General features: G+C 49.1%; 1 protein-coding gene across 6 annotated transcripts in view; it reads left to right on the plus strand.

The window, feature by feature from the left end:
* Positions 1 to 27,263, plus strand: part of HDAC4 (histone deacetylase 4) — a 175,880-nt gene that overhangs the window by 139,337 nt on the left and 9,280 nt on the right. For all 6 annotated transcript variants that reach the window (XM_071562873.1, XM_071562872.1, XM_071562877.1 and 3 more), the window contains exons 14-22: positions 868 to 1,054; positions 2,376 to 2,509; positions 7,683 to 7,803; positions 12,600 to 12,646; positions 17,781 to 17,888; positions 19,145 to 19,200; positions 19,734 to 19,821; positions 20,728 to 20,847; positions 22,404 to 22,501. In XM_071562873.1, coding sequence (XP_071418974.1) covers positions 868 to 1,054; positions 2,376 to 2,509; positions 7,683 to 7,803; positions 12,600 to 12,646; positions 17,781 to 17,888; positions 19,145 to 19,200; positions 19,734 to 19,821; positions 20,728 to 20,847; positions 22,404 to 22,501 — 959 coding nt within the window. The remainder of the gene's footprint in view (positions 1 to 867; positions 1,055 to 2,375; positions 2,510 to 7,682; positions 7,804 to 12,599; positions 12,647 to 17,780; positions 17,889 to 19,144; positions 19,201 to 19,733; positions 19,822 to 20,727; positions 20,848 to 22,403; positions 22,502 to 27,263) is intronic.

Consider the following 27,263-nt stretch of genomic DNA (forward strand, 5'->3'; position numbering starts at 1 on the left):
CACAGATCACAGCGTGTTTGTAGCCACTGAATCCCTTCTGGGTTGTTTCTTTGGGAAGACAAAGCCTATCTTAACATTGCTGAAGTGCCTTCAGCAGAAATGGAATCCTGCCAGCAGGGGATTTTATCTTGGGTTTGTGTTTTAAAGCAGATTGGAGAGGACCTGGGTGAAAGCACAGGGGGTAAGGTGCAGTGGAGGCTGTTCTTCTGCAGAACTGGAGATGCTGGAGCCTCCTTGGGAGGGCAGACACTGGAGGGTTGTGGAGGCCAGGTGGTGAATCCAATCACAAGGTGCCACAGCTCATCCGTGTCCCCCAGGAGTGTCACTGGGATGTTGCTCAGAGATGACATTTGCCCAGAGAAGCTGTGGTTGTCCCTGGATCCTTGGAAGTGTCCAAGGCCAGGTTGGACAGGGCTTGGAACAACCTGAGATAGTTTAAGGTGTCCTTGCCCATGGCATGGGGTGAGACTGGATGAGCTTGAAGGTGTCTTCCCACCCAAACCATCTTGTAATTCTGTAATTCTGTGCTGCTAATGATGGACCCCAGTGACACCATTCCCCTGAAAGTGCAGCCTTGAGCCTGAATCCCTGGTCACACCTGAGGAGGCTTTAAAGCAGGAACTCCTCTGCAATTCCTGCCTCAAAGAGAGAGGGCATAACCAGAGGAGATGGGGTGGAGTGTGGGAGGCTGGGACAAATCCCTCCTGGCCAGGACTCCATGTGCTCTCCTTGCCTGGCTGGGCTCTACAAACATGCCCATCTCCATTTGTTGCATGCAAGGGAAAGGAATCCAACCCTCAAAAATCCCTAGAAACCCTTTTAGGAAGGCTCTTCCAGCAACTCCCAGCCTGCCTCTTGTCTCCACAGCAAGCCCTCCTGCTGGAGCAGCAGCGCATCCACCAGCTGAGGAACTACCAGGCATCGCTGGAAGCAGCCGGGATGCCCGTGAGCTTTGGGGGGCACCGGCCCCTGTCCCGGGCACAGTCCTCTCCTGCCTCTGCCACCTTCCCAATGTCCGTGCAGGAGCCCCCCACAAAGCCAAGGTTCACAACAGGTGAAGCTTTAGGGGACTTGGGGGGGATTTGGGAGGCTCTCTGGGGGGTCTTTGGGGGCACGGGCTCAAGCTGTGCCAGGGGAAATTGAAGTTGGAGATCAGAAAAAACTTGTTTGCAGAGAGAGTGCTCAGGCATTGGAATGGGCTGCCCAGAGAGGGGGTGGATTCCCCATCCCTGGAGGTTTTTCAACTGAGCTTGGCCGTGGCACTGAGTGCCATGATCTGGTAAAGGGACTGGAGTTGGCCCAAGGGTTGGACTTGATGATCTTGGAGGTCTCTTCCAACCCAATCCATTCTATGATGTGACCCTCAGATCCCAGGGTTGCTCTGCCAAGAAAAGCCACTTGGGTTTGGCTTCGGTGCTGCCCTTTAGAAGGGATTGTTCCTCTGTCTGAGCAGTGTCTTGTTCCAGCAGCACTTCATTTCCCAGGAGCACTTGGGAATGGGCAGGAGCACTTGGGAATGTGCAAGAACACTTGGGAATATGCAGGAGCATTTGGGAATGTGCAGGAACACTTGGGAATGTGCAGGAGCATTTGGGAATGTCCAGGAACGCTTGGGAATGTGCAGGAACATTTGGGAATGTGCAGGAGCATTTGGGGTTATGCAGGAACACTTGGGAATGTGCAGGAACATTTGGGAATATGCAGGAACACTTGAGAATGTGCAGGAGCATTTGGGAATATGCAGGAGCATTTGGGAATGTGCAGGAACACTTGGGAATGTGCAGGAGCATTTGTGAATGTGCAGGAACACTTGGGAATGTGCAAGAACACTTGGGAATATGCAGGAGCATTTGGGAATGTGCAGGAACACTTGGAAATGTGCAGGAACACTTGAGAATGTGCAGGAGCATTAGGGAATGTGCAGGAACACTTGGGAATGTGCAGGAGCATTAGGGAATGTGCAGGAACACTTGGGAATGTGCAGGAGCATTTGGGAATGTGCAGGAACACTTGGGAATGTGCAGGAGCATTTGGGAACGTACAGAAACACTTGGGAATGTGCAGGAGCATTTGGGAATGTGCAGGAACACTTGGGAATGTGCAGGAGCATTTGGGAATGTGCAGGAGCATTTGGGAATGTGCAGGAACACTTGGGAATGTGCAGGAACACTTGGGAATGTGCAGGAGCACTTGGGAACGTGCAGGAGCACTTGGGAATGTGCAGCAGCAGGGTCTTGGCTCCGGGCTGTGTCTCCAGGGCTGTTCTCAGGGCCAGGTTCCTCACATGCCTTGTCCCATGTCCCTCTGCAGCCTTGCTGGCAGTTATGGATTGTTTTTTCCTTTCACTGAGAGCCCTTTTGCCCCCTGTGTGCCAGGCCTGGTGTACGACACGCTGATGCTGAAGCACCAGTGCACCTGTGGTAATACCAACAGCCACCCCGAGCACGCCGGGAGGATCCAGAGCATCTGGTCCCGCCTGCAGGAGACAGGGCTGCGTGGCAAGTGTGAGGTAAGGGCAGCACAGACACCAGCAGGGGGCCTTCAGCATCATCCTCATCATCCTCATCATCCTCCTCATCGTCATCATCATCATCATCAGTTACTGTCATGACAAGGAAAAGAGGAAGGTGTAATCCTGCGATGGTTTTATCTCTCCAACCATTCCAGCCAAAGCTGTGCAGCAGGAAGCTCTTATTTCTGTGCTAGTTTGGTATTTCTGGGCAGGTTTGGTATTTCTGGGCAGATTTTGGTATTTCTGTGCTAGTTTGGTATTTCTGGGCAGGTTTGGTATTTCTGGGCAGGTTTTGGTATTTCTGGGCAGGTTTGGTATTTCTGGGCAGGTTTGGTATTTCTGGGCAGGTTTTGGTATTCTGTGCAAGTTTGGTATTTCTGGGCTGGTTTAGTATTTCTCTATAACTTCTGTTTCTGTACAAGTTTAGTGTTTCTGTGCAAGATTTGGTATTTCTGTACAAGTTTGGTATTTCTGGGCAGGTTTGGTATTTATGTGCAAATTTCATATTTCTGTAGAGATTTTGGTATTTCTGTACAAGGTTTGGTATGTCTGTACAAATTTAGTATTTCTGGGCAGGTTTGGTATTTCTGGGCAGGTTTGGTATTTCTGGGCAGGTTTGGTATTTCTGGGCAGGTTTGGTATTTCTCTATAAGTTCTGTTTCTGTGCAAGATTTGGTATTTCTGTGCAATTTTGGTATTTCTGTGCAATTTTGGTATTTCTGGGCAGGTTTTGGTATTTCTGAGCAGGTTTGGTATTGCTGTACAAGTTTTGGTACTTCTCTGCTTTAACAGCATTTTTAATGTTCTTCAAGAAGTCGTTTTCAAGCCACAGAGAAGTTGCTGCTAAAGGAAATGAGAGTGGGGGGATGTCACTGAGCACTGTCCCATCACTGGGGTTAAATTGGCTCTATTGGAGAGGATTTAAGAGCAAGCTTAGGTATTAAAGACAGAGAATACTGATTGATGAGAAAGATTAATTAATAGTTATCAGTCGCAAGTGATAGTGATGGTAAATTGGGCTCTGTGTCTGTGTCCATCAGCTCCTGAACATCCTGAATCCCAGAGTATGAAGTTGAAGTGCTGGAATATTCCTGAGCCACCAGCTCAGACCTCCACGTGGTGGCAGCATTGCCATGGCCTCAACTTCCCTGTCCGTCCCTCCTGCATCCCTTTCCAACCTTCTCCTCTGTGTGTGGATGCCCATTTGGCTGAATTTTGGGATTATTTGGGAGCAAACATCCTCCAGAGCCAAGTTCCCCCTGCTGTTCCCCTCCAGGAGGGACCTGGGCAGTGCTGGTCTCCTAAAGGTGCCACAGATGTTCTCTGATGACCAAATTCCTCACTGTGCAGTCTCTTATTGTCCTTCATTTCCTGCTAATTTCCTTAAGGAGGGTTTTTTTGTCCTTTAATTTCCTTCTTCCTCTGGTACCTGTCGTTGCTCTGGGCTTGGAGCTGCTGGCCATGGTCACCTGGATCCCAGCTGTGTTTCCCTCCTCCCCACTGATGTTCAGCCTCACCTGACCCCTCCTTCTCCCCAGAATGACAATTCCATGATAATGAGGCTTCTGCCCTAATTCCCTGCTGGATTGTTCCAGGCTCTGCATTTCCTGCTCTCTCTGGTTCCTTTTTCTGTCTGAAAAGTTTCCTTCTTTATCTTAACTTTTCTCTTGGGTTTGCTGGGCACAACCTTTCCCTGTTTCTCCAGTTTTTCCCTCAAATTTAAAAAACCAGGCTGGGTTGGACAGGGCTTGGAACAACCTGGTCTGGTGGGTGGTGGGACAAGGTGAGCTGAAGGTCCTTTTCAACCCCAACCACTCTGGGATTCGATGATTTCGCAGTTTCATCCATTTCTTACAGCTCATGTTTGTAACAGGACAGTTGGAACTTTGGGATCTCCTCATCCTGCCATGTCCCCTTCCCTCCTGAGCAGCCCTTTGCTGGGTCAGGGGGGTTGTTGGGTACTCTTGGTTGCAAGTAGTTGCTCAGCATGGATTAAAAATATTAAAACACTGATTTCCACGCTTTGTGGGACCAAACAAGGCTACACTGGGTTCCTGCCCTCTTCCAGAAGGAATTTTCCAGCTCATTCCCCCTACAGGTGACCCCAGCTCTGCCCTCTCAGGCAGCCCCCACAGTTCTGGGGGTCTGTGCCCTCCAAATCCCCTGGTGGTGGTTCTGCCCCAACCAGGGCAGGTGTCAGAGCCAGATTTGTATCAGCCAAGCAAACAAGTGTTGGCTTGGAGATTCCAGGTGAGGACTGAAGGACAACCTGTTGAGATCCTGGATATGCCCATCCTGGGGGGTCCTTTCAGCTCTGGGTGTCCTGTGGTTCCTCAGAGGCAAAAGAAGTGACCCAGAAAAGGCACAAATATTTTTACAGCAGAAAAGCCCCAAAATCTCAGAGTGGTTTTGGATTGGAAGGGACCTTAAAACTCATCCCACTCTGGGTTTCACCTGAGCTTGGAGTGGGTTTGCTGTGGTACCTCCAGCCCAACCTGCCCCGTGGTTGAACCCTGGGGCACTTTCAAGAGAAGTTTTGGAGCAGAATGGTGGTGACTGACCCTTAATTGCTCCAAGGATCATTTTAGGGAGGAGATTTTATGTTACTAATCGTGGTGACCCTGAGATGAGCTCACTTGGTTAAAACTTGGCTGTAGTAATGCCAAGGTCATGGGTTCAATCCCCTGTGTGGGCCACTGACTTAAAAGTTGGACTCGATGATCCTTGTGGGTCCCTTCCGACTCAGAATAATCTATGATTATGTGGTGGGGATGTTGGAGAGTGGGTTGGAGGCACGTTTTCACCACAGAATCCTTTTCTAGTGGCTTAGAAATCCTGAATGTTCACGAGCAGAGCAATCCCTTTGTTCTTCAGCAAAGCACCAATGGGAAGGAGCTTTAAACCAGACATAGAACCATAGATTGGATTGGGTTGGAAAAGACCTCCAAGATCATCAAGTCCAACCCTTGGGCCAACCCCAGTCCCTTTACCAGATCATGGCACTCAGTGCCACGGCCAAGCTCAGTTGAAAAACCTCCAGGGATGGGGAATCCACCCCCTCTCTGGGCAGCCCATTCCAATCCCTGAGCACTCTCTCTGCAAACAAGTTTTTTCTGCTCTCCAACTTCAATTTCCCCTGGCAGAGCTTGAGCCCATCGTGCCCCCTTGTCCTATTGCTGAGTGCCTGGGAGAAGAGACCAACCCCCACCTGGCCAGAACTTCCCTTCAGGCACTTCCAGACAGTGCTGAGGTCACCTCTGAGCCTCCTCTTCTCCAGGCTAAACACCCCCAGCTCCCTCAGCCTCTCCCCACAGCACTTGTGCTCCAGTCCCTTCTCCAGCCTCGTTGCTCTTCTCTTCTCAGTTGGGTTGGAAGAGACCTCTGAGATCATCAAGTCCAACCCTTGATCCAACCCCACTGTGAGCACCAGCCCAGGGCATGGAGTGCCATAGACTGGTGATCACAGTGGGGTTGGATCAAGACATGGCTGGATCAAAGATATGGTGATCACAGTGGGGTTGGATCTAGACGTGGTGGATTCTCACTCAGTGCCACATCCATAGAATCACAGAATCATAGAATGGATTGGGTTGGAAAAGACCTCTGAGATCATCAAGTCCAACCCTTGGTCCAACTCCAGTCCCTTTACCAGATCATGGCACTCAGTGCCACGGCCAAGCTCAGTTGAAAAACCTCCAGGGATGGGGAATCCACCCCCTCTCTGGGCAGGACATAAATTCAGAGATGCCTTTCTGTGTCCAGCTGCTGTTTAGAACAAGGGGGTTAAACAAAAATCTGCATTTTTCTGTGTCATACCCCGTGTTGGTGTTTTGTTCTCTGCCATTAAGACTTGCTAATGAGAGTGCAGTGATGTCCTCCTTTAAAGTAAACAATAAATAATGCGGAGGAAAAGGACCCCACGTACCAGAGCAATGTGGTCAAGTGAATGCCATTTATTACACACTGAACATGGTTCCTATGGGGTTAAAGCCACGTTCAATTGGCTAAATTGAATCTCACACCATCATACTACAAGTCCCACCTGAAGGGAAGTTCTGGCCAGGTGGGGGTTGGTCTCTTCTCCCAGGCACTCAGCAATAGGACAAGGGGGCACGATGGGCTCAAGCTCTGCCAGGGGAAATTGAAGTTGGAGATGAGAAAAATCTTCTTTGCAGAGAGAGTGCTCAGGCATTGGAATGGGCTGCCCAGAGAGGGGGTGGATTCCCCATCCCTGGAGGTTTTTCAGCTGAGCTTGGCCGTGGCACTGAGTGCCATGATCTGGTAAAGGGACTGGAGTTGGACCAAGGGTTGGACTTGATGATCTCGGGGGTCTTTTCCAACCCAATCCAATTCTATTATTCTATGATTTTAACTGCTTATAATCCATATCTCACAAGTCCAGTGTTTTGGTGAACTCATCCTGACTGTTTTCAGGAACATCTCGGGTGTGGTGTGGGAAACATGAGGAGTTCTCATGAGAAACTTCTGGGGAGTTGCACACAGGGTTGTCCCAGCCCCCCAAATGCTTCCCAATGCCCCCCATTGCGCCCTCCCTCCCCCACTGTGGTCCCTGACCCCCCTGTGTGCCACCCAATGCCCCCCACTTTGCCCCCCAGGGTGATCCCAGCCCCCCAAGTGCCCCCATTGTGCCCCCCAATGCCCCACGAACTCCCCCTGTGCCCCCCAATGCACCCCATTGTACCCCCAGGTCTCTGTGGACACTTAGCCATGTACTTGTCCCAGCCCCCCAATGCCCACTAAGCACCCCCCGTGCCCCCCAGGTCTCTGTGGACACTTAGCCATGTACTTGTCTCAGCCCCCCAATGCCCCCTGTGCCCCCCCAATGCCCACCAACCACCCCCCTGTGCCCCCCAGGGCTCTATGGGCACTCCACTGTGTACCACAAGGGGCTGTCCCACCCCCTGTGCCCCCCAATGCCCCCCTTATCCCCTGTGCCCCCCAGTGCCCCCAAATGCCCCCTGTGTGTACCCCCAATGCCCCCTGTGCCCCCCAGGGTTGCTCAGAACTCCCGGGGAGTGCTCTCTCCTTTAACGCTCTGCATCTGATTATCCTCAGCCTCTTTCAGTCTCCCAGGGTGTGTGTGGATCTGAATTGCTGCCCTTTGGTTTTGCTGTGCCAACACTCCGTGTTTTCCTGCTCCCTCCTGCAGTGCATCCGAGGCAGGAAGGCCACCCTGGAGGAGCTGCAGACGGTGCACTCGGAGGCCCACACGCTGCTCTACGGCACCAACCCCCTCAACAGGCAGAAACTGGACAGCAAGAAGCTCTTAGGTATCATTCCTGGGGGGAATTGTCCTTCCCTCAGCCCTGGCACTGCTGGGGCTCACTCCATCCACAGCCCTGGGCAGCTCCCACCTCCAGGTCCTTCTCTTCAGTTTCAAACTGCCTTTCTTTGATGGCTTCACAACTTCCCTGAGGGGGACACTTGGTTGTAATGATGCCAAGGTCATGGGTTCAATCCCCTATGGGGGCCATTGACTTTTATTTTATTTTATTTTATTTTTAATTATTTTATTTTTATTATTTTATTTTACCTTTTTAATTTTATTTTATGTTTCTTTTACTTTAATATTTTATTTTATTTTACTTTATTTTATTTTACTCTGTTTTACTTTACTTTATTTTACTTTATTTTATTTTTTATTTTATGTTAATTTTTTTATTTTATTTTTATTTCACTTTATTTTACTTTATTTTACTATATTTTATTTTATTTTATTTTACTTTATTTTATTTTTATTATTTTATTTTACCTTTTTAATTTTATTTTATGTTTATTTTACTTTAATATTTTATTTTATTTTACTTTATTTTATTTTATTTTACTTTAATTTATTTTACTTTATTTTATTTTATGTCTTTTATATTTTATTTTATCTTATGTCTTTTATATTTTATTTTTTTTATTTTTATTTCATTTTATTATTTTATTTCACTTCATTTTATCCTGAGTAGTAGGAAGTTTTCCATGGCTGGGGAGGAACTGGATGACCCTCCCAAGGGTCTGGATCTTCAGCCCCAGAGGCACCAACACGGAGCTGGGAGGTTTGTGTGGATCAATTGCCAGATGGATGCAGCGTTTGGGATTTGTTTAACTTGGAGTGAAGTTGTTTATCGCTTTCCCCAGAGTCTGGAGCTCCCTGTTGGAAAACAGAGCTGTTTTCCTAGCAGGAATCCTCAGGGATGGCTGTTGGGATCACCAGCCCACCAGGAATCCTCAGGGATGGCTGTTGGGATCACCAACCCCCCAGGAATCCTCAGGAATGGCTGTTAGGATCACCAACCCTCCAGGATTCCTCAGGGATGGCTGTTGGGATCACCAACCCCCCCACCAGGAATCCTCAGGGATGGCTGTTGGGATCACCAACCCTCCAGGATTCCTCAGGGATGACTGTTGGGATCACCAACCCCCCCACCAGGAATCCTCAGGGATGGCTGTTGGGATCACCAACTCCCCAGGAATCCTCAGGGATGGCTGTTGGGATCACCAACCCCCCCAGGAATCCTCAGGGATGGCTGTTGGGATCACCAACCCCCCCAGGAATCCTCAGGGATGGCTGTTGGGATCACCAACCCCCCCACCAGGAATCCTCAGGGATGGCTGTTGGGATCACCAACCCCCCCAGGAATCCTCAGGGATGGCTGTTGGGATCACCAACCCCCCAGGAATCCTCAGGGATGGCTGTTGGGATCACCAACCCTCCAGGATTCCTCAGGGATGGCTGTTGGGATCACCAACCCCCCCACCAGGAATCCTCAGGGATGGCTGTTGGGATCACCAACCCTCCAGGATTCCTCAGGGATGACTGTTGGGATCACCAACCCCCCCACCAGGAATCCTCAGGGATGGCTGTTGGGATCACCAACTCCCCAGGAATCCTCAGGGATGGCTGTTGGGATCACCAACCCCCCCAGGAATCCTCAGGGATGGTTGTTGGGATCACCAACCCCCCCACCAGGAATCCTCAGGGATGGCTGTTGGGATGACCAACACCCCAGGAATCCTCAGGGATGGCTGTTGGGATCACCAACCCCCCAGGAATCCTCAGGGATGGCTGTTGGGATCACCAACCTGCCAGGAATCCTCACCAATCCCCCAGGAATCCTCAGGGATGGCTGTTGGGATCACCAACCCCCCAGGAATCCTCAGGGATGGCTGTTGGGATCACCAACCCCCCAGGAATCCTCAGGGATGGTTCTTGGGGTCACCAACCCCCCCAGGCCACCAAAGCAGGGTGGGTTTTGTCACCTCAACACCTCCCTTTCCCTGGGGCCTTTTGGTAGCAGGAGCTGGTGGGCACTTTGGGAACTCCTTCTGTGGGGATCAGCAGGGGAAAAAAAAAGGCCAGTTCTGGGATCTTGATGTTGAGAAAGTTTATTTTGGGATTAGCCTGGCTTTGGAGGATATAAAATGAGGATTAACTCAGTGACCTGCATGATGTCACAGAGGAGCTGCAGGGGTTTTGCCACTCAGTGTGGCCAGGAGATCCCCAAACCACAAAGCAGTTGATTAAACATGCAATTAGCACTGTATTTATAGCTCACTTGCCACCTTTAAAGGCAGAGAAGCCAAAAGCAGAGCCTGGAGCTCAGGGATGGCTCAGGTCTGTGTGAGCTTTAATTTATGGTGTTCTTCTGGAGTGGGAAACCATCGGGGTGTAAATCTTCTCTGGGAGGTCCAAGAGGATCCTCCTGAGACACTTTTCCCAGTCTGTGACTCTTGGCATGGTCTCTATCAGTGATCCCACAGTTTCTTTGGGTAGTTTGGGGCTTGGGGACACCCCAAAGTGCTGAGCCATTCTCTGGAGAACCCGAGGGAGGAGGAGCAGCTCTTGTTCTGCTGGGGAGTCCTTCTGTCCTCCTGCTCTGTGTCCCTGTGGCTTTAACCCCTCATTTTAAAATGCCTGGAGAGATCAAATTTATTCCTGTAGTGAAGGGACATCACCCAGAGCCCTGAGGGCATTCTAGAGCCAACTGTCATCTCCTTGGGTGCAAAGGAGTGGTCAAAGAACTTTGGAAGGTCCTCAAGGATTTCCAGCAGGAAGGGCTTTCGGCAGCTCTGAGCTTAGTGTCCTAAACCCACCTGGCACCACTTGCTGAGAGTGGCACAGGATTCCTTGTGGAACTGGTGTCCTAAACCCACTTAGCACCACTTGCTGAGAGTGGCACAGGATTCCTTGTGGAACTGGTGTCCTAAACCCACTTAGCACCACTTTTAGGCAGTGGCACAGGATTCCTTGTGGAACTGGTGTCCTAAACCCACCTGGCATCTCTTGGTGGCAGTGGCACAGGATTCCTTGTGGAACTGGTGTCCTAAACCCACCTGGCATCTCTTGGTGGCAGTGGCACAGGATTCCTTCTGTCCTTGTTGGGTTCCACAGAGATGGACCTGAACAGGGAGAACCAACCTGGGGGTGTGGATGTGACTGTCCCTCAGCCATCCTGTCCTGCCCAGGGTCTGAAAAGCTTTTAAATGTCCAAAGCACCTCGGGGGAGGTTCTTTTAAACCCATGTGAGGGTTTTGAAGGCTGAGAGTAAAGCTTTGTTTGAGGCTTAAGGATGGAAATGGAGTGTGTTAGAGCTCGGTGGCTTCTGGTAGGAAAAAGCAGCAGAAACCTTAGCCTGGTGGTGGTGTTCAGCTTCTGCAGCTGAGAAGGGGGATGTGCCTTCATGGAATTATAGTCTGGGATGGTTTGGGTGGAAGGGACCTTAAAGTCCAATCCCATCCCACTCCCTGCCATGGGCAGGGACACCTCCCACTGTCCCAAGTTGTTCCAACCTGACCTTGGACACTCCCAGGGATGGGGCAGCCACAGTTTCTCTGGGAATTCCATCCCAGCCCCTCCCCACCCTCCCAGCCAGGAATATCCTCATATCCCATCTAACCCTGTGAAGCCATTCCCCTTGTTCTGTCCCTCCATCCCTTATCCCAAGTCCCTCTCCAGCTCTCCTGGAGCCCCTTCAGGGGGTTGGGGATGACCCCACAGCTCATCCCATCCCACCCCTTCCATGGGCAGGGACACCTCCCACTGTCCCTGGTTGTTCCAGCCCGGCCTTGGACACTCCCAGGGATGGGGCAGCCACAGTTTTCTCTGCCCAACCTGTGTCAGGGCCTGCCCACCCTCCCAGCCAAGGAATTGCTTCCCCAAATCCCACCCAACCTCCTCCCTCCCAGGTGAAAGCCATTCCCCCTTGTCCAATCAAATGCCAATCCATCTCTCCTTGGACAGCGAAGGACTTGGGAGCTGTCGGACAAGTGGAAATTTAGGCAACCAAAGCTGGTTTTAATTTGTGGGGAGTGATCCCAAATCGTTGTCAGGAAGATAAATAGGCAGATAATGGGGGGATTAGCAGTGAAAGATGTGACAGGAGGGCCGGGGCAGGAGGATGGAAGAACTTCCACGTGCATCTAATCAGGGAGTGCATCTCCCTTTGAGCTCAGCTTAAGCCACAGGAATTAACTCCTCCTTCAGTCCCAGGATCTTGGAATGGTTTGGCTTGGGAGGGACCTTAAAGCCCAGCCCAGCCGATCCCACCCCTGCCATGGCAGGGACACTTTTCACTGTCCCAGGTTGCTCCAAGCCCCATCAGGATTTTGGATGGAGGACAATTTGCCCCCACACAGGCCTAGAAAATGCTGCTGTTCCTTTTCTCTCAGATCCAAAATCAGCCCTGCAGATGCTTTTTTTCCTCCACTCTCCTCCCATTCTTCTCCCAGACAAAACACGGGTTTTTTTCTTTGTTTGGTGTTTGTGTTCCTCCTTGAGGAAGCCCCTGCTCTCCAAAGCCAGGGAGCAACATCAGATGAGTCATAATTGGGGGGGTTTTATGATTTTCTGCCCCTCCTCCTGCTGAAAGGGGATCCAAGTGTTCATCTTGGTGGCATCTCCCTCCTTTCTGGCACCACCCCAACCTGCCATCAGAAGGAGGGATTTATGAAGAGGTTTTGGAGGAGCCCAAGGATGCTGTGGAGCTGGAAGAGACTTACACATACACCCCCCAGCAACCCAAGCCATGGAATGGCCCCCAGATCTGCTGAACTTTGTGCCCTTCTCGTGTCCCTGCAGGTTCCCTGACGTCGATGTTTGTCAGGCTGCCCTGTGGTGGTGTCGGGGTGAGTGACTTTGCCTTTCATGTCTCCTGTTTTTCTCCCCCAAAAAAAACTGCTTTGCATTCCACCGGGGGGAATTGCAACCAGATGCTGCCCACAACCAGGGGCTCTGGGGCTGCAGGAAGGACTCCCAGCTCCTCTAGAGAGCCCAAGAGTTGTGGGATGTTCAGGGAGGTTTGTTTGGGTCTGGCTTTGGGGAGGAAAATCCTCATTTCCCAGGCAGAGATGTTGGGGTTGCTGCCCTTGCGTCCAAAAAATGCGCGAAGTGGTTGTGCTGTGTTGGTGTTTCACCTTCAGAGCTGCCTCCACAGCAGGTGGAGAACATGGAAATAAAGCAGAGAGATCCAAGGACAGTGTTTGGGAAGGTCCTGGAAATAGGAAGTTTGTCCTGGGATTGAAATGTCTCACAAAGGGATTTTGGTTTTTGGTGGTTGGAATCTTTTATCCCCCAACTCTGGGATAATCCCCCTGGATTCTGGAGGCTGAGACACTCCCCCATCCCTCCTGGAAAAGTGTTACTTTTCAGCTCTCAAATTCCCATATAATAAAAATTTTGAGGTGTTGTTTGTTCCCATAAAACCAAAAAGAAACCACCAAAACCAAAATACGTTGTTTTGAAGGTTTTCTTGTTCTCCCCTTTGAAGCCTGAGAATTTAAAAGTTTCCCTTTCAAGTCAGACTTTGTGCTGCAGAGTTTCTGGGGAGGGTGACAGGACAGCAAATGGTGGCAGGACAGGAAGGGAGAAGAATGGGAAGAGACAATCAAAGGCTTTGTGTTTGAAAACTCACAGCGGTGGTTCTGCTGCATAATTGGAGCTCGTGAGCTCGAAGCTTTCAAGGTCTGGATTGTGTTATGGAAATGAAACAAAATTGTTTTCTTCCTGAGCCTTTGCACAAAAAAAAAAGTAAAAAAAAATTTGCTGCTTTGAAAATTATCCCATCAGGGAGAAAAGAGGAGAAAGAAAAAAAGAAAAAAGAGGGGAATAATCGTCGTTCCTTCGTCTCGCCGAGAGGTTTTCTTTGGGATTGTAAATATGCTGCAGCCTCCTAATTCATGGCAAATTTTTGGCTGCAGCTTGAAAGGCTTGGATTTACTCTGCCCTGCAGCCAGGCATGCCATTCAAAGCAGGAAAAAAAAAATAATCATCCTTTGCAAATGAGGACGGAATGGGAAGGAAGGAGGAGAGCCCGGCTCGGAATGCTCCCACCCACCACAGCTCACTGGCTGCTGGGTTGGCTCCACAGCACCTGAAATAGTAAAGATTTACTGGGGTTTGGGGTAGGATTTTAGCAGTCTTAAGAAAAAAAACCTGGAGCGGGGTCTCACCAGCCTCCCAGCCAGGAATTCCATCCTGATATCCCATCCAACCCTCTGGAAATGGGAAGCCATTCCCTGTGTCCTGTCCCTCCATCCCTTGTCCCTCTCCAGCTCTCCTGGAGCCCCTTCAGACACTGGAAAGGGCTCTGAGGTCTCCTTGGAGCCTTGCCTGCTCCAGGTGAGCCCCTCCAACTCTCCCACTTTTCCTGCTGGAGAAGGACCATCAGGCACATCATCAGGAATCCTCTCAGCTTCCAGTGGTTTGTGGCCCAAGCCTGAAGGAGAAGGGATTTGAATCCATCTTGGATTTTATGTTCTCTGATCCAGACTGGGTTTATCCTTCAGTGACAAAGGGACACTTTGCATTCAGCTCCCCACAGCTTTCCAGCTGCCTCTGGACACCCCAAAACTCCCACCACGTGCTGGAGCTTTGTCCAAACTCTCCTCAAGCTCCTTTAGTGAAGCAGCAACACAATAGTTTAGAGCCCAATCATTCCCTTGAAGATTCTTCCAAACACCCAAAGGCTTGATCTTAGGACAGCTGGTGACTTTGTTTGGTTTGCTGGGTGGTGTTTTCTGGGTGTTCTTCATGGGGTTGTTCTCCAGAAGGTGTGACTCTGGTGTCCACATCTTTCCCAAGTGGTTATGGCAGAGCAGAGTCCAGGAAGAGCATTCCATGAGGAGAAACTAATTAGCAAATGAGAGGGACAAAGGATGAGGAGACACAGTTGGCTGAGGGAAGAGCAGAACTGCCCCACTTTGCAGATCTGCAGCTGAGGAACAACCTGTCCCTGCTCTTCATTTCTGCCCTGGGCAGCTCTTGAGGGCAAAAAACCAGCAGAGGGGTGAAGATCTTTTGGAAGATGCTCTGAAATAGCTGCACTTCAGTGTCCTGTGGAGTTCCCAGTGTGAGAGGAACCTCGTGGGGATATTGATAAAAACCCAAAGTTTTTATTCAAAGGAGGAAGTTACTGGAAGAAAATTTTAGTTTTTATTCTAAGGAAGGGACATCTGACCCTGAAACATCTTGGACATTCCTTATGGACCAGAAGCTGGGCCAAGCCATTGACCTTCCTCCTCTGCATCCCATCATCACACAGCAGGTCCCAGCAGCTGAATTCCCTCTGCCCACCTCTGGGAGCCCTTCCTGGAGCTCTCACAGCAGCTTCTTCCTTGGAATGATCAGTTTATCCTCAAGAGGAGCAGGACAAGAGCTCCTCATCCCACCATGGCTGGTGTGGGGTCGGTGTCTCTGCCATGGTTGTGTCCTCCAGCTCTGGAGACAAACCAGAGAAATACACATTGTTGGACCAAAACCAGGCAACAAAATGTGGTTCCTCTCTCCCTGAAGTCCTTCCAGAGGAAATCCTTCCTTCATGTGGTGTCCCAACACCTCCTGTGATGGCAGCAACATCAAAGAGCTCCATGGTGGGCAATGTCCAACAGCCTCTTCCTTGGAATGAACTTGAGGATTCAGGAATGATGGAGAGGTCAACAACAGTCCAGGAGTAACATCTTCCAGCCTGGCAGAGCACCAGGGGCTTTGGAGGGACTCCTGGGATGGAATGTTGCCTTGGAGTCATCTGGGACACCCATTCGAGGAGGGTGGCTGAGTGCTGAACCCTGATCTTGGAGATGTTTGCAGGATGGGGTGGTGGAGATCTGGGAAGCTGAGTGGGAGGGCGCAGCAGACTCCTTGGAAGTGGCTCCTAAATCCCAGCAGGAATGCTTTTATCCCAGTGCTCCATCTCCTCTCTGCCTCACCCTGCTCCTTCTTCTCCAAGTGCTGCCACCACCAACCTGGTTTCTCCAAGGCCCTCAACCTGCTCTTGGCTCCAGCACCATGAATTCCATCTCCTTTCTGAGGAAAACTGGCACCAAGAGCCACTTGAGGGCACCCAGTGCCCTGTTGGTCCTTTAGGACACGGGAATTTGGGGAAGTTTTGTGTTTCCATTCCTCTGGAATGGAGTGAAGTTGGCCCTCTGAAATTCTGTATCCAGGGAAGGAGCTCAGACCTGCTGGTGTCCTGCAGCATTTCCTTTCAAGCCCAAAATAATGGATCAAGTTTGCTCAAAGATGGGTTAGATGTGCTCAAAAATGGGTCAGGTGTGCTCAGACATAGGTGAGATTTGCTCAAAACCAGATTAGATATGCCCAAAGATGGGTCAGGTGTGCCCAAAGATGGGTTAGATTTGCTCAAAAATGGGTCAGGTGTGCTCAGAGATAGGTGAGATTTGCTCAAAACCAGATTAGATATGCCCAAAGATGGGTCAGGTGTGCCCAAAGATGGGTTAGATTTGCTCAAAAATGGGTCAGGTGTGCTCAGAGATAGGTGAGATTTGCTCAAAACCAGGTTAGATATGCCCAAAGATGGGTTAGATTTGCTCAAAAATGGGTCAGGTGTGCTCAGAGATAGGTGAGATATGCCCAAAAATGGGTCAGGTGTGCCCAAAGGTGGGTCAGGTGTGCCCAAAGATGGGTTAGATATTCCCTTTTCCCTTTCCTTTGCTCTTGTCCCTGTCTCTTTTCCCTTTTCCCTTTTCCCTTTCCCTTTTCCCTTTTCTCTTTTCCCCTTTCCCTTTCCCTTTCCCTTTCCCTTTCCTTTTCCCTTTCCCTTCTCCCTTTTCTCTTTTCCCCTTTCCCTTCTCCCTTTTCTCTTTTCCCCTTTCCCTTTCCCTTTCCCTTTCCCTTTCCCTTTCCCTTTCCCTTTCCCTTTCCCTTTCCCTTTCCCTTTCCCTTTCCCTTTCCCTTTCCCTTTCCCTTTCCCTTTCCCTTTCCCTTTCCTTTTCCCTTTTCCCTTTTCCCTTTCCCTTTCTCTTTCCCTTTTCCCTTTTCCCTTTCCATTCCCTTTTCCCCTTCCCTTTTCCCTTTCCCTCTTTCCAGCATCATTGAATGATTTCCTAAACCTTTTTATTTCATCTGGGATCAGTTTCCTGCAGCAATGAAACACTGATCCCATGGGCATGGAATGCCAGGCTGGGTTGGACTGGGAGGGACCTCAAAGCCCATCCAGTGCCACCCGTGCCATGGGCAGGGACATCTCACACTATCCTAGGTTGCTCCAACCTGGCCTTGGGCACTCCCAGGGATGGGGCAGAGCCCTGTGCCAGGTCCTGCCCATCCTCTCAGCCAAGAATCCCTCCCCAGTGTCCCATCTAAGCTGCTCCCTGTCATCTGGCACCATTCCTGGCTGTGCCTGTGCCCCTGACAGGTGCCCAATGCCCTCCATGCTGTGACAGGTGCCCAGTGCCCTGACAGTGCCCGCAGGTGGACAGTGACACCATCTGGAACGAGGTGCACTCGGCGGGGGCAGTGACAGTGCCCTGTGCCCCCATGCCCTGACAGTGCCCTGTGCCCCCCATGCCCTGACAGTGCCCTGTGCCCGCAGGTGGACAGTGACACCATCTGGAACAAGGTGCACTCGGCGGGGGCAGTGACAGTGCCCTGTGCCCCCCATGCCCAGCACCCCCATGCCCTGTGCCCCCCATGCCCTGACAGTGCCCTGTGCCCCCCATGCCCTGACAGTGCCCTGTGCCCGCAGGTGGACAGTGACACCATCTGGAACAAGGTGCACTCGGCGGGGGCAGTGACAGTGCCCTGTGCCCCCCATGCCCAGCACCCCCATGCCCTGTGCCCCCCATGCCCTGACAGTGCCCTGTGCCCCCATGCCCTGACAGTGCCCTGTGCCCGCAGGTGGACAGTGACACCATCTGGAACAAGGTGCACTTGGCGGGGGCAGTGACAGTGCCCTGTGCCCCCCATGCCCAGCACCCCCATGCCCTGTGCCCCCCATGCCCTGACAGTGCCCTGTGCCCGCAGGTGGACAGTGACACCATCTGGAACGAGGTGCACTCGGCGGGGGCAGCACGTCTGGCTGTGGGCTGTGTCATCGAGCTGGTCTTCAAGGTGGCCACGGGCGAGCTGAAGGTTGGTTGGTTGGTTGGTTGGTGTGACACCTGCCCTGGCTGTGCTGCTGCCCCGGGGAGGGGCAGGAGCTCCAGGGCTTCCAAACTGAGGGAGAGCATCACCCACCGCTGGGGGCTTGGGAGGGAACCACCAGGAGCAGCTCCACGGTTCAAAGGGGAGTTCAGGCTCTGGCTGCAGCCTCTCCTCCCTCTCTGCCTTCTCCCCTTTCCTCGTTTTTGTGTGTCCAGTGGATTTGATGCAGCCTCTCCTCCCTCTCTGCCTCTCTTCCCTTTCCTTGTTTTTCTGTGTCCAATGGATTTGCTGCAGCCTCAGCCTCTTTCCCCTTCCCAGCTTTTTGGGTTCCCTGGATTTGCTGCAGCCTCTTCTCCCTCTCTGCCTCTCTGCCTCTCTTCCCTTTCCTTGTTTTTCTGTGTCCAATGGATTTGCTGCAGTCTCTTCCTCCTTCCCCTTCCCAGCTTTTCTGTGTACCCTGGATTTGCTGCAGCCTCTTCTCTCTCTTTGCCTCTGCCTCTCTTCCCTTTCCTTGTTTTTCTGTGTCCAATGGATTTGCTGCAGTCTCTTCCTCCTTCCCCTTCCCAGCTTTTCTGTGTACCCTGGATTTGCTGCAGCCTCTTCTCTCTCTTTGCCTCTCTGCCTTGTCCCCTTTCCACGTTTTTGTGTCCAGTGGATTTGCTGCAACCCCTACAGCCCTCTTTGCCTTCTTCCCTTCCCCAGTTTTTCTGTGTACCATGGATTTCCTGCAGCCTCTTCTCCCCCTTTGCCTTGCTTCCCTTTCCCAGTTTTTCAGGATGCCATGGATTTGCTGCAGCCTCTTCTCTCTCTTTGCCTCTCTGCCTTCTCCCCTTTCCACGTTTTTGTGTCCAGTGGATTTGCTGCAAACCCCAGAGCCCTCTTTGCCTTCTTCCCTTTCCTTGTTTTTAGATGTCCAGTGCATTTGGTGCAACCTCTGCCTCTTTCTCTTCCCAGCTTTTTTGTGTCCAATGGATTTGGTTCATCCTCTGCCTCCCTCTTTACCTCTCTTCCCTCTTCCCTTTCCCAGATTTTCTGTGTCCAATGGATTTGCTTCAGCCTCTTCTCCCTCTTTGCCTTGCTTCACTTTCCCAGTTTTTCTGGATGCCATGGATTTGCTGCAGCCTCTGCCTCCCTCTTTGCCTCTCTTCCCTCTTCCCTTTCCCAGTTTTTCTGTGTCCAATGGATTTCCTGCAGCTTCTTCTCCCTCTTTCCCCCCCTGACTTCCCTCTCCCTCTTCCCTCTAGAACGGGTTTGCCGTAGTGCGGCCGCCGGGTCACCACGCAGAGGAGAGCACCCCCATGTGAGTATCACTGGGGGGGTTCTTGGCTTCCTTCTGGCCTTGTGGGATCCACAGCTGGAAGTTCAGAAGGAATTCTGTTAGGTTGTCCCTGCAGAATTCCTGTTGGCTGGGAGGTGAGGTGTGTTCCATCCAATTCTCTGGGAAGGTGGTGAGACCCTACTTGGTGCTCTCGGGTGGGTGTTTTCCAGAAAGGATCAGCATTCCAGCCTCTCCTTGCAGTGGGTTGGGGCAAATGTGGGGCATTCCCTGTTTCCCTGGAGGTGGCAGGGATGCCTGCTGCTGGAATTCAGCACGTGGCCTCCTTCCAGTGGGAAGTGGGTCCAGTGGGAAGTGTCCCTGCCCATGGCAGGGGTGGGAACTAGATGAGCTTTAAGGTCCCTTCCAACCCAAACCGTTCCATGTTTCCAAGGGGGAAAGACGGGTGAGAGCAGAAGAAATTCCTTCCTCCTGTGTCCCAGCCAGGTGATGGATGCCCTGGGACCAAGGGAAGCTGGAATTAACCCCTTGCCTTTCCCTCTTGTCTCCCCCTCCAGGGGTTTCTGTTACTTCAACTCTGTGGCCATCGCGGCGAAGCTGCTCCAGCAAAGGCTGAACGTGAGCAAAATCCTCATCGTGGACTGGGTGAGTGAATCCCCCCCTCCCCCTTGGGAACAGCACCTGCAAATCACTCTGCAGGGGTTTTCCTCTCCTCCGGCTTTCTAAGTCACATGTTGCCTGTTGCAAGTAAAATTTGGGGGGTTTTAAAGTGATATAAAATATTTTAATCCAAGAAGAAATTCTTAAAGAATCCACAGTTTCCCAAAGAAAATAAATAAGTAGTTCTTTCCAAACCAAGCCCAAAGCCCAGTCCCAAAGGTGGTTTTTTTTTCCTGAAGGTTTTTTTTTCCTTCTCTGCTGTGATCCATCCCAGTTTTCTTTTCCAGCTGCAGGGATCAGTCACTGCCTGGCACAGCATCCTTGGATGCTCCCCGTGTCCTGCCCCAAGCGGGGCTTGGGAAGGGCTCCTGTGGGATTTGGCTGTGCCAATTATGGATTTTTATGGGTTTTAATAGATTTTAGGTGGCTGTGAAGGTATTTGAGTGGCTGCACAGCAATTTGGATTTTATTGTCACATAATCTTCTGGAGGTGCTGGAAGGACATCCTTTTCCTCACTTCCCACCTGGCTTTTCCTGGCAGGGAGGGGAATTTGGAACCCCTGCCCAGTTCCAGGTGTTCCTGTGGGACATCTGGAGATGGTTTGTGTGGCTCAACCTCGTTGAGTCCAACCCAACTTTGCTGCAATCAGAGTTTGGGGCAGAAAATGCAGGCACTGCATCCCCCAGGGTCTGGTGGGAATCCCATCCTGTCCATCCAAGTCCTGGCTGAGGTTCCAGGGACATTTGGGATTGTGTTAAACAAGGAACCTGAAGCTGGAGGTGCAGAGTGTCATTCCCTTATCCCAGGAACTGCTCCAGCCAGATCCCAGCAGCAAGAACCCCTCCCAGTCCCAAAGTGACACCTCTAATCCAGGTTTTTCTGTCCCTAAGGATGTCCACCACGGGAATGGGACTCAGCAGGCCTTCTACAACGACCCCAATGTCCTTTATATCTCCCTGCATCGCTACGACGACGGGAACTTCTTCCCCGGCAGTGGCGCTCCCGACGAGGTGAGAGCAGGAATGGACATCAGGAGCTGCTCAGGGGCTCCCAAAGGCCCTGGAGGGTTGGAGAGAAGGTCCTGCCACCTGGGTGGGGCTCCTTTGGCAACACAACCCCTCGAATTTGGGGGTCTGGGGCCTTCCTACCCAAGTCATACCAGCCGTGGGCTTTGTGTCCTTCTCCCAAGTGGGCTTTGTGTCCTGCTCCCAAACCAGGGCATAAAATGAGTAATTAGGGAATAATTAAGGAGTAATGAATGGGTAATGAAGTTCTCCAGCCCTTGAAGGACAACCTGTTCCAGAGGAGCCCTTTGGCAGCTGTCCCAGCACTCCGTGTCCTTTCCAGGCTTTCCCCTGTATGGAAGCACAGGATGGTTAAAAGCCCTCCAAGATTACCAAGTCCACAACCCTTCCCCAGCCCCACCTCACCACCAGCCCATGTCCCCAGGGGTCACATCCACACCCCCTTTGGACAATTCCACATCTGGGAGCCCCTTCCAAGGCAGAATTTTTCCATAATCTCCAATCTGCACAGCTGGTTTCCTCTGGTCCTGTCCCTTAGGAGCAGAACTTGACCCCCACCTGGAGGTCCTTCAGGAGGAATTCTCAAAGGGAAATTTTATGGAATGCTCAGTTTTGAGTGCCCTGAGATGCTCCAGGTGACACCTAAAACTTGTTACCCTGTCAATTTTAACCTCTTCTCCTTCAGGAAACATCCATGTTTCCATCTCAACCTCTAAAGAAACTGGAGTGGGATGTGATACTGCTCCACCCTCCTGTTGGGAATGAACAGCCCTTTGCACCATTCCTGCTTTTCATAATCCAGGGATCTTCCAAAACACCTGAGTTTGTGAGGAAACACTCAACCATCCCCTCTTGCTTAACCATTCAGAGCCATTTGAGGAGTGTCATTCCAGCCTCACTCAAACAAAGGATGCAAACCCAGTTCAGTGAAAGGCTTAGATGGGTAAATCACCCTGAATTCCCTGGCTATGCACTTTCAAAACATTCATTTTTGATTGTTAGTAAGTTTTTTTCATATTTCTTTCTTTGCTGGAAGCCCCTGGTTTATTTTCCGGTTTTCCCCTGGCCCTGGGAGTTGCAATCAGGGGCAGATGGGACATGCAAGGAGTGGGATTTGCTCCCATCTCCCACCCAGCTGGAGCCAAACTCTCCTGGGTGCATCCTCGTTTTCCCCAGCAGAGGGGAGCAAAAGATGGGCTTTATTTTCCTCCAGTTGCAACTGCAATGAAATAAAAAATACGCTCCTGGATAAAGGCGAGAGTGAATTATGGGAAGGAATTACATTCCTGAGAAAAAGGAAGAGGGTGCAGTTGACGGTGAGGTATTTTTTGGGAGAGCCAAACTCCACTGGTCCTCAGCTTCCATAGGGATCAGGGCATGGGGGAGCTTTATTTTCACTCTTGTTTGGGGGGGAACCAGGATAAAATTCACCTCACTATTGAATCCAAATCCATATTCAACTGGAAAAGTTCAGCAGGGATGCCCTGCCAGAGTTTGCTGGTTCCGTGTGTGTGATTAAAGGTGCTCTTTCCCTTCCCCAGGTTGGCACAGGAGCAGGAGTTGGGTTCAATGTCAACATGGCTTTTACTGGTGGCCTCGACCCTCCCATGGGAGACACAGAATATTTAACTGCTTTCAGGTAACATGGAATTGTTCCTCTTCCAAATGGTTCTTTCACCTGCTTTGGGTTCCTTTCTCCTCCTTAATCTGGGCTTTCCCATGTTTGATTTCCATGTAGTTGCAAAATTCCAGCAGGATGATGGAAATGGGATATTTCTGGCTGTGGCATCCGGGGATGGACAAGTTTGTTGCTCAGGAGGGAGAGATCCATGAATATAAAATGGTCACTGATAGGAATAAACTCCTCTGGTTCTGGCTAAAAATCTTCTGACCACTTAAGGGCAGCATTTCCATGGATGAACTCACCTGGATTGGGATGAGGAGCCCAGAGGAGGCTTTTTGAAGGATCAGCACCAGTTGGAGCTTTAGGAGGTGCAGCTGCCCCAGGGCTTGAGGCATCATCTCTGCTTTCCAAAAAATGGCATCATTTGAGCCTCCAAATGGGATGAAATCATTCAGCTCAAGGTCCAAGAAAGGTTTAGGTGGGATATTGGGAAGGAATTCTTGGCTGGGAGGGTAGGGAGAGGCTGGGATGGAATTCCCAGAGAAGCTGTGGCCGCCCCATCCCTGGGAGTGTCCAAGGCCAGGTTGGAGCAACCTGGGATAGGGGGAGGTGTCCCTGCCCATGGTGGGGGTGGGATGGGATCATGTTTAAGGTCCCTTCCAAGCCAAACCATTCCATGATTTTCCTTAAAGACTGTCCTGTCCCAGCCTCTCCAAGTGGCGCTTTTTTAACACGGGTTTTCTGTGCTCACTCCAGGTTTAGTGACCCACCTAAATTCAGGGAGACAGCACTTGCCAAGTACATGGGATGTGAATTCCTGGAATATCACCAAATATCCCCAAATCCAGGAGCTCTCTTCCCTGTCCTGAATAACATCAATTTATCTTCTGATACACTGAGCAAAAAGAGCTTTTTTTCCCTCTTCATCCTGCCATTAAAAAGCTTTCCAAGGATATTGCCAGTTTAAAACACCATCTCCTCAAATCCCTGCCAGTTGTGTCCCTGTTTTATTCCTGGAGGGCAGCACTTTGGTTGTCCCAGCATTCCCCAAGCCTGTTCTCTTCCCTGGACACAGAACCTGGAGCTGGGGATGGAGTGACATTAAATATGGATTGACTCCTGGAAAACTGCCCTTGCCAGAGCCATTCCTGGTGTCTCTTTGGGGAACACACTCTGGAGCTGCTCCCAGCCCTTCCTTTAGGAATTTTTGGGAAGCTCAGGGATGCTGGGGCTCCATGTGCTCACCTTCACTGCATAACTTGAAGCTTTGAGAAGCTTTTTTTTCATCTCCTGCCAACTCTGGCCACGCTAATCCATTATCAAGTGACCTCCTTAAATCCCAACCAGCCCCTTTGAAAAAACATTTCCCCCCTCCCCGAATCCTTCTTATTGATTTGAATGTAAAATAACCCTTTGAAGTTGGCAATTTATAGTCCCCTGAGAGTCCCAAAGTGAAGGGAATGGGTCATATATCCTATTTTTCCCCCTTCTTGCCTTGCCTCAGCCCCCTGAGACAATCCATGCCTTGAAGGCAGCACCTTGTTATTCCAGCCCATCCAATGCCACGTCGCTTTGCCGAGGATCAAACCAGAGATGAAGGGGAGATAAGAAAATTGGCCCTAATGAACTCCAGAAGCAGGAGAGGCATTTTCACCATGAACTTGGCAACTCTGCAGTGCAGGGCTCGAGCTTTAATTCAAACCAGTCCCGCTGCCAAACTGGGAGGCTTTGAAGTCTGCAGAGGAATCAGTGGAAATCCTTTTGAGCCGGGCAAAGATACTGAGAGATTTTTGCTTTTTGAAGCCTTAACTCTTCACATTCCTGGTTTAGGGAAGGAAGGGGGGGGGAGGAAAAAGTCCTTTTTTTTCCTAAGCATAAAACAGGATTAAAATAAGCAGTGCACTTGAAAGTGTTTTCTTGCAGCGTGTGGATTTGAGAAAGGAAAAGAAGTGAGCTAATTGTCCTTCTAAATGAGGGAATAAAGAAATCCCATCCCCACACTGAAACCCTGTTTATCCCAAAAAAAAGAGAGGAATTTGCATCAGTGATTTCTTCAAATATTGCAGTGGGGTCACAGAATCATGGAATGCTCAGAGTCTGAAGGGACCCTACAAGGTGTCTGGGCTCTGCTGACCTTTGGATGCTCCTTAATCCCACCAGGATGTTCCCAAAGGGAGAACAAGGATCAAAAATGTGCCTTGCCCTGCCCTTTGTCCCAGCTCAGCCTTGGGCTGGTGGCATTTTCCAGAGAGGGGACACACATGGTGGAGGTGCCCAGGAGGGATCTGAGGAATTTTCTGGGAGCTTGGAGCTCCTCCATTTCATCCCAATCTCAGGCCAAGGTCCTGGGAGGGAATTCAGCCCCCAGAAACGTGGCTGGTTCCTTATCCCACGGGAACAGCAGGCAGTGGAATTCCATTGTGGTGCCCACAGGAGCTTCCCTGGAAATTTTCCTGGTGGTTCCAGCAGGATTTTCAACCCCTATCCCGAGTTCTCCTCCACAATTGGAATTCCATACCCAGCTCCAGTTTTACTGAAGCACCTAAAGCAGAAGGAAAAGCCAGGAATGTTGGGAAGATCCTTTTAAAGAAGTTCAGGAAGCAGTTTGCGGGGATTCTGGTGTTCCCTGGGATCCAGAAACCGGGAGCAGGAAGGGAAATCAATTCCGTTGTGCCTGGAAGGGCCATTCCTGCATTGCCAGTTTCGTGCTCCTCCAACACTGGTTTTATTCCTGAATTCCTGATCCCTTTGGACATGCCAAATGCCCCTGGAGGGGGGGGCCTGCAGAGGGAAAGGCTGGAATTTTCAGGGAGCTGATGAGGAGCTGGGAATGACATTTTAGGTTATATATGTGCATATATTTTTTTTAATATATATATTTTTTAATATAAATATACATATATATGTGTGTGTATATATATATTTATATTTATATTTTTATATTAATTTATATATTTATATATATTTATATATATTTTTATATTTTTTATATATGTATGTATATGTATATATGTGTATGTATGTATATGTATATGTATACACACATATGTATATATAAAATAGATATTAAATATATATAAAAATATATATAAATAGATATTAAATATACGTATGTATATATAAAACTACATAACAGATATAAAGATATACAGATATATATAATAAACATAGGTAAATGTAGATACAGAATATGCATAGAATATAAATACATAATGTATATAAAATATGTATGTAGCATATATAAAATATATATGCATAGCATAGAAATATATGACATATAGAAACACATATAGAAATATATGTATATTTCTATATATAGCATATATTTCTATATATGTTAGAACAGATATAGAAATATATATATATTTCTATATGTATGGATATATGATATATGTATATATATGTGTATGTATATATATGTATATGTGTGTATGTATATGTATGTATTATATATGATGGATATAGAAATATATACATTTTTCTATGTATAAAATATATACATATTTCTATATGTGTTCTATATACATATTTCTATATATATTCTCTATATGTTTCTATATATATAGAATGTGTATTTCTATATACATATATACATATTTCTATATAACATATATACATATTTCTATAACATATATGCATATTTCTATATATAACATATATACATATTTCTATATAACATAAATACATATTTCTATGTATAACATATATACATATTTCTATAAATAACATATATACTTATATGTAATATATAGAGAAATATATATACATAACATAGAAATGGATACATGATGTATAAATCTATATAAAATATAAATATATACATAATATATAAAAATGTATACTCAACATATATAGAAATAGATACAGGTTGTATAGATATATATGAAAATATATGCATAGTATATAAAATGTATACTTAACATATATAGTAATATGTACAGGTTATATAGATATACATGTAAATATATGCATAGTATATAAAATATATTTGCATATATAGAAATATATACAAACTATATATATGTAAATATATACATAATATATAAAATGTATACTTGGCATATATAGAAATATATACATGATATAGAGATATATAAAATATTTAAATATAGGCATAATATATAATCTAAATATATGCATTATGTGTAAAATGTGTACTTAACATATATAAGTGTACACATCACATATAAACCCACAGAATTTATATAAATAGATGCATAATATGTAGTTAACATATATAAATATGCACATCACATGTAGAAAATAAATGAGAGAGGGGCATTTGGGTTTGGAATGGGCATTGGGAAGGGGGTATTTGAGTAGGGAATGGGCATTGGGAGAGGGACATTTGGATGGGGAATGGGCATTGGGAGAGGGGCATTTGGGTGGGGAATGGGCATTGGGAGAGGGGCATTTGGGTTTGGAATGGGCATTGGGAAGGTGGATTTGGGTGGGCAATGGGCATTGGGAGAGGGGCATTTGGGTGGGGAATGAGCATTGGGAGAGGGGTATTTGGGTTTGGAATGGGCATTGGGAAGGTGGATTTGGGTGGGCAATGGGCATTGGGAGAGGGGCATTTGGGTGGGGAATGAGCATTGGGAGAGGGGTATTTGGGTTTGGAATGGGCATTGGGAAGGTGGATTTGGGTGGGCAATGGGCATTGGGAGAGGGGCATTTGGGTGGGCAATGAGCATTGGGAGAGGGACATTTGGATGGGGAATGGGCATTGGGAGAGGGGTATTTGGATGGGGAATGGGCATTGGGAGAGGGGTATTTG

Source organism: Pithys albifrons, chromosome 8 (assembly GCF_047495875.1).
Source record: "Pithys albifrons albifrons isolate INPA30051 chromosome 8, PitAlb_v1, whole genome shotgun sequence".
NCBI lineage: Eukaryota > Metazoa > Chordata > Aves > Passeriformes > Thamnophilidae > Pithys > Pithys albifrons.